Source organism: Myotis brandtii, unplaced genomic scaffold (genome assembly GCF_000412655.1).
Source record: "Myotis brandtii unplaced genomic scaffold, ASM41265v1 scaffold240, whole genome shotgun sequence".
Classification (NCBI taxonomy): Eukaryota; Metazoa; Chordata; class Mammalia; order Chiroptera; family Vespertilionidae; genus Myotis; species Myotis brandtii.
In genome coordinates this window covers 2,607,498-2,618,910 of record NW_005359064.1, presented here as the reverse complement: position 1 = coordinate 2,618,910, position 11,413 = coordinate 2,607,498, and the positions used below count along the sequence as shown (strand labels likewise).

Sequence of the window (11,413 nt, the reverse complement as noted above, 5' to 3'; positions counted from 1 at the left end):
ACCACTTCCCCTGAAATATTTTTAATGCCTGTAAAGGAATTGTTTCGTTTACGTTTCCCTTTTTGGTGATAGTGCAAATCAGATTTCGTCTGGTAGGACAACATGTTAGTGAAACTTTAACTGCCACAGAATGTAATATTATTATGAATCCTAGTTAACTAAAAAACAAGCTAAATCATTATTTTAAAAGTGGTATCGGGAAAGTTGGAAGGGACATACAGTATTCCTGAAAATTTTTAGGGAGAAACAGAAGATGGAAACAGGCAATTAAGTATGCTGGTGTGAAGATTAGCTGTTTACTCTGCTCAAATACCATAGGTAGAATTTCTTCCTCATCTGGCATTTCCCCATATTTACAAATATCACTTTGTGTATGACTTTTTTCATAATAAAAATAGCATTGATTCTGATTTTATAAATAAAATGTGATTATTTTAGAAACCTGATCAATACCTAAAACCCATGGAAGAAATTTATATAATCTCTAGTACTTGCAGTTACTGAGTAGTAAATGATTTTTAGTTCAATGCAATTTTTCATGATTGTTTTTCTTCTTCCTTAGGTATGATGCTGCCATCTTTGACCTCATCTGTCTACTTTTTTGTATTTTTGGGTCTGTGCACCTGGTGGTCCTGGTGCCGGACATTCGACCCATTGCTGTTCAGCTGTCTCTGTGTTCTCCTGGCTATTTTCACTGCGGGACACTTGATTGGACTTTATTTATACCAGTTCCAATTCTTTCAAGAAGCAGTTCCACCCAATGACTACTATGCAAGGTAAGAGATGAAAACTCATTAAGACATTAAAGGGGAGGTGGCCCTCTTATATGACTTTGTTTGAATTTGCAGGTGTTCTTCTTGATGGATGGGGTTCTTCTAGGGATGGGAAAGCAGTAAATTTATTGATTGGCACAATCTAGGAAGTAGTAGATGATCCATTCAGATGGAGGTGCTGCTGGGACAGTAAAAAAGGAAGCTGCTGTTTGTACCAAGTGAGACAGATACATGGTCTCAGCTGTGGAAAGAGATCCAGGAAAAACATTTCATATCAAAGAATAATGACAGCATCTTAAAGCACCCAGCTGGAAGGAGCTCTCAAAGGCCAAGTGGAGGACATATTGAGAATCAATCAATTAAATAGTCAATCATTAATTCTAAAATTTTAAAAATAAAAATACATGAGTCCATGCTGAGAGAGAGAGAAATCTAATTTGTGTCAAATAAAGATGACAATTACACATACTCCTTACTGTGAGAATGGGAATTAAAGATAAAGAATACAGCATTTACTTTGACTTTTTGGAGGAACTCTAAGCCATTCTCAGTTAATGAGGGAAAACTCCTCTTTACAGAATAACAATAGCTAATGAAAGGGAAAGGAATAATAGAATTAGAAAATTACTACTCATCAATTCTTAATGACATACTTGTTTCTAGTTACAAACTAAAACCATTACTTAAAAAGGTTCTTGGAATGAAGGATGTTTGCAATAATGACAAAGTATATTTTCACTAATTATTTGCTAAGTGCAAAGGAAAAAAATCAAACCCTTACAATGGTGGTCAACCCCTTAACTAATTGATCAAAAATGACATAAACAAACATGGGATAGGTCAACATTTTACACTTCTAGATGTGATGTAATATAAGGTATACAGCATCATATTCTTAAGCCTTTAGACCAGCGGTTCTCAACCTGTGGGTCACAACCCCTTTGGGGGTCGAACGACCCTTTCACAGGGGTTGCCTAAGACCATCAGAAAACACATATATAATTACATATTGTTTTTGTGATTAATCACTATGCTCATGTTCAATTTGTAACAATGAAAATACATCCTGCATATCAGATATTTACATTACGATTCATAACGGTAGCAAAATTACAGTTATGAAGTAGCAATGAAAATAATTTTATGGTTGGGGGTCACTACAACATGAGGAACTGTATTAAAGGATCACAGCATTAGGAAGGTTGAGAACCACTGCTTTAGACCTAACCTCCAATTTGCAGAAAATATAAAAGGTAGAAAAGTAATTTAAATGACTCCACAGGAAAACAGAAAAATCCAGAATGTGGATTCTACAAGGCAAATGATCTGGTCTTCTTTAAACGTAGCACAAATATGACTCTACGTTACATCCTCCTTCAATGACAAGCCCCGAAGAGAAGTTTTGAGGTTAAATGGGGACATTTCAATATTCATTGATTATGAGATGATAGTATAGAATTTTTGTTGATTCTTAGGTACATGATTGTATTGTGGCTTTACAGGAAAATGTCATTGTTTTGGGAGATACATGGTGAATTATTTAGGGATGAAATGTCATGATTTCTGTAACTTTCTACTAGTTTATTGACAAACATGGGTGGGAAGGAAGGTGGGAGGGAGAAATACATAGAGAGAGAGAGAGAAAGTGTGTTATTTCAACTAGGTCATTGTCATTGGATTATTCATTGCCGTATTTTAAATTTTCTTTTTGTGTGGAAAAGTTCATAATTAAAAGTTATGGAAAAAAGAAAAGGAAAGAGAAATGGCGAGAATGTCAGGATGAAGTGAAGACTGTGCCAGAATTCTTCTCTCTGATATGTCTCTGGAAAGTCTTATAGGTACCTAAGTGAAATAAGTCAGGTAGAGAAAGACAAATACTGTATGGTATCACATATGTGGAATCTAAATGAAAAAGAACTCCTGTAAGCAGACAGTCGAATGGTGATTGCCAGGTCAGTGGGGTGGGGGAAAGAGGGAGAGGCTGGTGAAAGAGTACAAACTCAATTATGACATGAATAAGCTCTGAAAATCTAATGTATAGCAGGTTTACTATAGTTAATATTACTGTATTGTATGCCTGAAATTTGCTAAAAGAGTATATCTTAAACATTCTCACACACAAAAGAGCTATGTAAGATGGTGATTGATGTCAATTAACTTGATTGAGGTAATCATTTTACACTGTATACTTACATCATATCATCAAGTGGTACACTTTAAAAAATTATGATTTTATGTGTTAACTAATGTCCTGGTGCACGGATTCATGCACATTGAAAGGAAATTAATTAGAAGAAATATTGTAATATCGCTATTTGCCCTTTCTCTATTATAGAAGTGTCAACAAAATTTACGATTGACAATGACAGATTGAAACACATGCGTGCGATTGGCACCAGCGAGATCTTTATATGTGTTGCTCATGCACAAGTCAACTTAGCCTTTTATATGTATAGAATGAACTTGCTTAATTAGACCTGCTTTCTCATTTAGCTAAACTTTTTCCAGCCCAGTGAAGCACCCCAACTTCTCTTTTAGGTAATTGCCAGCAAAACAGCAGTAAATATCAACAAAAAGCAGATTGTTATTATAGATCATGCAGGAAGAACAAAGGGTAAAATATTTAACTATAGCAGTGTTTGACTATATTCTGCACAATGAGAAAACCTGAAGTCATTTTCAAGGTCCACCATTTCTTACTTCTTTTCAGTCGGGTCAAATTTCTAAACTTTCTAAATCTCCATTTTCTGGCTAATGAAAAGAAAATAGGATTCTACCAAGTCTCCTATCTACCTACTCCAGGACTTCTGTGAGGATCAAATGAGATGAGGCACAGGAAAATGCTTCACAGACATTTGGTTAAAGTGTAAAATGTTTGCACCTGGCAAGTCGTGTTCCTGGGCTGAAGAAACTCTAAGGAGGCTAGTTGCTAGGGAGAGAAAGCCGGGTGTTGCTACATGATGTCATGACCTGGCACCCACAGCAACTGTTTCCAGGCTGGGCGGGGCTGTGGGCTGCATTTTGTGCCATGTAGTCTTGGCAGAGTTGGCTGCGATTTGGTGGGATGTCGCTCTGGGGTGGTGGTGGGGCCTGTGTCCCACTTGGGGGAAGCCGAGTGTTGGTTTGTGGGCGCCAGGTCCGTGGTGCCGTTTATTTTTAAATGGCCAGTGCACGCCATGGCAGCTGCTGCGTTGAGCGTCTGCCCCCTAATAATGGTCAGTGTACATCATAGCTACCGATCGGATGGACACTTAGCCTTTTATATATATAGATTGTACTTCAATAAAGAAACCCCTTTAATGGTGTAGCTTTACATAATATTCGTTTTAGGCAGGAGTGAATAAATGCTAAATTTCAGTATAGATATTAATTCTAGACTAAATGAATACTTTGATTTTTTTAGATGTTTAATTTTTGGTTTATTAATAGAACACATGGAAGTAAATGTTTTGTGCTATTGGAAGGGCTAACTTTTAGGGGATGATTTTATTGGAAAAGTAAATATCTTCTATAGGGCAGTAGTCCCTGCCACCCCCAACCCCACCCCAGTTTGAGAATCTTTTCTGACATCTAGAGACTGATGATAAAAAATACAAAGAAAATTTAGAATCACTTGAAAACATTTCTTCTGTAAAGGATCAGTTAGTAAATGTTTAATGACTTTTCAGGCCTATGGTCTCTGTCGAAATTCTTTCAAGAAGCCATTGTAGTGCAAAAGCAGCCATGGATAAGATGTCAAAGAATGAGTGTGGCCATATTCCAGTAAAACTTTGTTTGTAGACATCAAAATTTTAATTTTATATTATTTTTACATTTCATAAAATATTAATTTCTTTTTATATTTACCCAACCACTTAAAAATGTAAAAAAAATTCCCAGCAAGCATGGCTCAGTGGTTGAGTGTTGACCTATGAACAAGGAAGTTATGGTTTGATTCCCAGTCAGGGCACATGTCCAGGTTGCCGGCTTGATCTCCAGTAGGGGACATGCAGAAGGCAGCCAATCAATGCGATCAGTGACTTTCTCTCATCATTGATGTTTCTATCCCTCTCTTCCTCTCCCTTCCTCCCTCTGAAATCAATAAAAATATATTTTAAAAAATTATAGCTCACAAGCTATACCCAAAAAGGTGGTGAACCAGACCAGGCTGGCCAACCAATGGTGTAGATCATTTCAGTAGTAATAACATTTATTTTTCATTTAAATGGCCACAAACTAAAAATTATAATTTATTATAGACATTTTGTAGATAATTCCTTTAAATAGTTTAAAAGGTCCATTACTGTAATCTCATAGAGTAAGTCATTAGAAGTTAGATTGCTTAGCAGGTTATAGACAGTTTGAGCTACACAGTGTAATATACAAGTATATATAAAATGCAGATTCTTTCCTACATTAATTTGGTGGTAATAGTATATTGCATTTTAGTCCTAGAAAGTTTGGGAATTTACATTTTTAAAACAATAACTTTTTATAAGGCCTAATTTTAGTGCATTTTATTAACCCCAAATTCTGAGTTAGAAGAAAAATTGCAAAAAAAAATATCTTGCATGAACATTTGTCACATAAATTTCATAACCATACATACTCCAGTCTATATCCAGCATCAGATGTGGCTGAACTCTTAAAATAATCCAAGCCATTGTTTATCACCTCATAAGCTTTCAGATAGGCTCTCTGGTGTGAATTATCATTATTTTTAGAAAAATTGAATTGATTTCTTTATCATTAATATAATACATGTTTGTTGGTGACTATTTGGAAAAATAAAATGAAGAATAAAGGAAAACAATTTTTTTAAATGTAATTCTAACTCCTAGAAATAAACATTGTTTATTTTTGGTCTATATTCTTCCAGTATTTTTCTTACCCCCATATGTGTTTTTTAAAACAAACTTTGAATAATAATGCACATGCTGTTTTATAACTTGCTTTACTCAAGTATTGCATTTGCATTTTCCTAGGTTATGCAATATTCTTCTAACATGTGATTCATAGGCTTCAAAGTGTTTGATAGTGTGGCTATATTATAACTTAGTAAATCCCTGATTTTAACCATGTAGATTTAGATTGTCCTTCATTTTTGCCCTCTTGAGTAATGCTGTGATGAGCACCCATATTATTTCTGAATTTAAGTACAAGCAGTCCTCGGGTTACGTCGGACTCGATGTACGTTGTTTTGTGGTTACGTCGCCATCTCCCATTTATTTATTAAAAAAAAAAGTTCCATCATTTCGACCTATGTACATATGTGCTTTATGTTTTCTATTATTTACTGTATTTACCACAAGTATAGGTCAGGACTTGTTATCTTTCTTTTAAATTTTTTTTTACTGTTTCACTTCATTACTACTGTGTATGTGCTCCATGTGAGTGACATAGGTGCTTATGTAGGTGGGTTCCGACTTACAGCGAAAATCGCATTACGTCACGCTGTAGGAATGGATCTCCGACGTAATCCGAGGACCTACTGTAATACTCATGATAAGTAAAATGCAACCCCTGGTTCTCTTGGTTGTGAAGGAGCCCCTAGAGTGCTGTTTGGTGCTTGCTTCTGCTGGAGCATCTCTAGGTTTCAGTGATCCTGGGCCAACATTATGATAATTTATAGGTTTGAGATTCCCTCACTAGGCAGGTGTTATAAAATGAAATCCCAGACCTAGGAGGGGCACAGATCTAGGGTTTTATTTTTCTCTAGGTGATCTCTCCTTTCAACACAATGGCCTCTAGAGGCCATATACTTCCTTCCAGCTCCATCCAGACCTGTGGTGGAATCTTTCCATTATGTTTAGCCAGGGAAGGGTGTGGAGAAGGTGAGCAGGGACCCACAAGTAAATGGAATGGGTTGGAGATCAAGGTTAACCTAGAGACAGAGCAGAAGAGTTAAACTATGTTGAATAGTATGTGATCAGTCTTACATTTAGTCATGGGGATTCTTTTTGAAGCTTTATTTTGCTGAAGCTCAACTTCAAAAGAGTGGTCACTAATTGTTATATGGTTGTAATATAGTATAGCATTTCAGAATTGGGAAGAATAATCCTACTTTCAGACACAGGGTCTTAACCTTCCCATAACTATCAAATAATGAGCTCTGAATTTTGTTTTGGAAAATATGGTCATGTGACTCCTATGTGCAAAAATTAATGGGAATCACTAATTCTCCCTGAGGCAACATCAGGCCAGGATATACACACATATAATTGGAGGAATCATAATTATAATTGGAGGATCATATATTATTCAACATAGTTTAACAGAATAGAGTCCTATTACAAGTGTTATCCTAGCAGGTCTTCCTAAGAAAAATGGTGAACTAAACAACATTTGACTTAGCTTATCCAAAGTGTAGTCCCTTCTCTAAAAGGTTTGTATTTTCATAGCGAATTTTGTAATATAGGGAATTTTGAAGACAGAGTGCACCCTAAATGTTGAAAGGCATGAAGCAAGAATTAAATGTGGTGGCTAGTATTCAGATTCCTCCAATTATACATGTGCATGTCCTGATCTGTTTTCCTACCTGAAAGGTGTTTATGAAGTGTTGGACAACTTCTGTTCTATGGGCTTTCTGTGTTAAATGTGCAAAACATGTACTGAATAGAGGACAAGGACAGAGGCCAGTTGTAACATTGGAACCTCAATCCAAGGAGTGCCATAGCAGGGACCAGAGAGGAAGGACATAGCCTTTAATACCTACATATGGGGAAGATCTGATAGAGCCTGTGGAATGAGTTTCTGCCCTTGCCCAGGGTCAGGTAAGGGCTTATCTAGAAGAGGGGGTGGGGAGAAAGCTGTGCTGGGAACAGTCTGCATGCAGGCCAAGACAAAGAAACAATCTGGTGAGGCGTGTGGGCTGTCAAGGACATGGGAAAAGACCTGAGTATGAGCTGCTCTGCTTCTTGTGGCCGCCTGCCAGGCAGACACAATTCAACTGACTGGGAGGAGGAATCAAGGCTATATCCTAGCATAACCCCACACAGGTGTACCTGATTTGTTCTGCATTATCATGAATGTGAGAAGCATTGTTAAAAAGCTCTAAAATGCCTTTAAACTTCTATTACTGACATGAATTAAAAACCAATTTTAATAGTTTGACAGCACTGACTTACGTCCTTGTGAAGGTGATAACAAAAATAATTGATGTGAACTCATCTAAAACAACCCTTCACAAAAAGTGGGTTCTCTGTTTTTTAATCTTGAATTATATAGATTAAAAGTTCTGACATAGGCCAAGGTGAAGGGCATGGCAGGAGATTGAAATGCTTACTGTTTTCTTAATCACAATGTAGACACTTGGAACTCATACGTTTTTTTCTCAACTCTATTAATGAACGTTTTCTTAATCACAATGTAGACACTTGGAACTCATACTTTTTTTCTCAACTCTATTAATGAACATTTTTTGTACATTAAGCTTTGAGATGAGTTGTGACTGAATAATTCTTTGTCTCTTCTAATCTTAGACTTGCATTCCAACTCCCAAACTTCCTCTTATTCACAGGAGTTACTGTAGGGATTGGACTTGTTTACTCAAATTCAATTTGTTGTTTTGTTGCTATTATCATCTTAAATTTTACAGTTTGACAATGAAAGGGTAGGAAGAAATGGGGAAGGTTCTTGGGCCATACTCTATGAAAGTAGGATTCTCTATTAAATATACAACAATTTGTCCTTTGTTATTTATCCTTTTTATGTCTATTTCAATAAACTGTGTTGATAGGAAAATGCATTATGTTTAGTGAAGGAAAGGCTTATGTTTATTTTAGTGTTAAAAACATGTAAAAAAGCAAAGCAAAGCCTGGAACCCCAGCACCATTCTATGACAAATGAGAACAATGTTAAAAAAAACAAACATTAAAAGTACAACATTATTTATTGTATTTATACTATTTTTATAATAGTCATAAAAATGTCAGTAACGTGTAAGGAGTAATAAAGGCCTCAATGTGATGTGTCTTCTTATTCTACCTTGGAAAGGCTAGTGGGTCCTTTAGAAAATGAAACAGTGCAATCAGTTCTTCTGATAGGTCTGCAATTTGCTTTCAAATAGCTATACAAGCCAGGTGATTTAAATGAATGCACGTTTGCAGCCTAGCCCAGGGCTGCTATGATGTGTCTTGTCTTGCACAGCGGTTCTCAACCTGTGGGTCGCAACCCCTTTGGGGGTCAAATGACCCTTTCACAGGGGTCGCCAAAGACCATCGGAAAACACATATATAATTACATATTGTTTTTGTGATTAATCACTATGCTTTAATTATGTTCAATTTGTAACAATGAAAATACATCCTGCATATCAGATATTTACATTATGATTCATAACAGTAGCAAAATTACAGTTATGAAGTAGCAACGAAAATAATTTTATGGTTGGGGGTCACCACAACATAAGGAACTGTATTAAAGGGTCGCGGCATTAGGAAGGTTGAGAACCACTGCATTAGAGTGATCTGAGGTCTAGGAACAGAAACAACACAGAACGGCTAAGGTGTTTTTAATGGAGAACAGTTGGCAAGAACTTCATCTGGAAGCAGTCCAGTGTATGAGGAAAAATAAATGTAAAGCAGGTCATTTTCATGCTAAAGAATGTAAATTAATCCAACCAGGGTGAAACCTTTCCTTACCATTTCTTTTTTTCTTAGAAGATGGCGCTGGCAGTCAATCTATAGAGTTATTCAATTTGTAAAGTTGGTAGATGATATAATTATAACCAAACTCTTGGTTTCATCTTGGGAACATCCTTAATGATCACGTGACTTGTTCTATAGGTGTCATACAGAGTTCACTCTGCTCATCTGAAAGGTGAAAATGGAAGCCAAAAGAAAAATTGACTTTCTACAGATAAATGGAAAATCAATAAACATGAACACTTGAAGCACTGAGTCTACTCAGGCAATTCTCTACAACCTTATGGTCACTTGTGTTGTGGACCCAGGGCCCCTGGGAAATGGGTGTCCTACTGAACCATGACACCTGGTGCTATATACAAAAGCAGCCACTGCTTCCTACCAGGTAGACAAGCTTATGCACAGGTTGTCTTTTTAACCCAGAGAACTAAACTCCCAAGCTGGCCTCCCAGCATTTCAGCCGTGATTCAATGCTGTGGTCGAGATATCTCACCTCCTGTCTGTTGAGAGCATCTCCCAGGAAGAGGCTCCCTTTTAGTTTTCAGAGAGAATCTGCCCTACTTTCTGTGGGGACCTAGGACAGGCCTGGTTGACCTGACAGTGCAGACTCATTCTCGAGGGTTTATATCTACAAGAGCAGCTCACCTGCACCATGTTATAACAGGTCAGGACCCTTTCCCAAATGCCATCGAGGATATAATGGGGTCCTCCCTCTCATAAGGTGACGTTGAGGTGACTGCATTTGAAAGTGCATTCTCTGGAGTTCAACAGCTAGGGATTTAATGTTGGCCCTGCTACTTTCTAGACAGAGCACCTGTGCTTGTGTCTCCTCATCTACAAAATAGAGAGGAAAAGTGCCTCTCAGAGCAGAGTGAGTGTTGTATTAAACGGGAGAATGTCATATCCAGAGCTTGGCAATGTGGGGTGATTATTAAAAAGTAACTGATCTTATTGTTATAGTCGTCATGTTAACATACAGAAAATGTTTTTCTTATTTAGACTCACTTCCCCATGTCTAGAAACGGTAGCCTTCTATGGCGTCACACATATAGTTCCCTAAGCACGTTAAGCTGCTCTACCCTTTGTGCTGTTTCCTTCCCTGGAAATGTCCTTCCTCTCCTTCCTCACCGTTCCTGCTCTTTTCTCAAAGCCTAGTATGAGCACCTCCTTCTGAAACCTCCCTAGTTTTCTTCTGTGAGGAACAGAAGTTATTACACTATACACACTTGCTTTCTAGAACTTGCTGCAGTGGACCATAAGAATCTGTTTATGTATGTATCTCCCCACTAGGTTCTGGTTTGGGGCCTCAGCACTTTCAGGCTCAAACATTACTGATCACACAGTGGACTTTGAGGAGATCCCTGTCCAAGCTGGTTTTCTTTCTCTGTCTCCTAAAATCCTTGCATTTTATCTATTTGTGTATCAAAGTAATGTGAAACTTATTTAGGTTTTTCCTGAACTCCCAGGCCCAGATGTGGCCTCTGACTGTGAGATGTATGTGAAAATTATTTCCCAGAAAGGTCACAGCCAACTTTAATGCATTCTCACTGCCACCCTCTGTGGTACATGTCCTCTAGGTATTAAATACCCAGTTCAACGAGAAATGAAAGAAGCTATGGTATATGTGGTTCATTAAGTGTGATGTTGGCAAATATTTCATTTTGCTGGAGACTAGTGATGGTTTTTTATTTATTTATTTAGAAAACTCAATAATAGTTTTCATCCCTGGTGGTTAAAATAAACTTGGTTAAACTAGTAAGTAGCTTTCACTTTCTAAGGAATTAGAGATTTTCGTTCATATTCAGTATGTTTCTTGGGGACTAGGTTTACCTCTTATTGTTGAGAGACTTTGGATAATGATTCTTAATTGGGGAGGGAGGCTAATATTAAAAATGGGGCTACTATCCCTGCTCCAGAGTGCTGTGGTGAATATTGATGCACACAGGGTCTGCCCATGCCTGGTAATCAGAAGGCAATTAAGAAATGTTAGTTCTACTTTCCTTTGGTAGTGTGTGT

At 37.2% G+C, this 11,413-nt stretch overlaps 1 protein-coding gene across 1 annotated transcript in view; it reads left to right on the top strand.

Annotated features, from left to right (window-relative positions):
- The window catches only part of PIEZO2 (piezo-type mechanosensitive ion channel component 2), a 290,522-nt gene that overhangs the window by 147,254 nt on the left and 131,855 nt on the right, over window positions 1-11,413 (top strand). Inside the window, exon 7 of the mRNA XM_014540247.1 lies at window positions 563-776. Coding sequence (XP_014395733.1) covers window positions 563-776 — 214 coding nt within the window. The remainder of the gene's footprint in view (window positions 1-562; window positions 777-11,413) is intronic.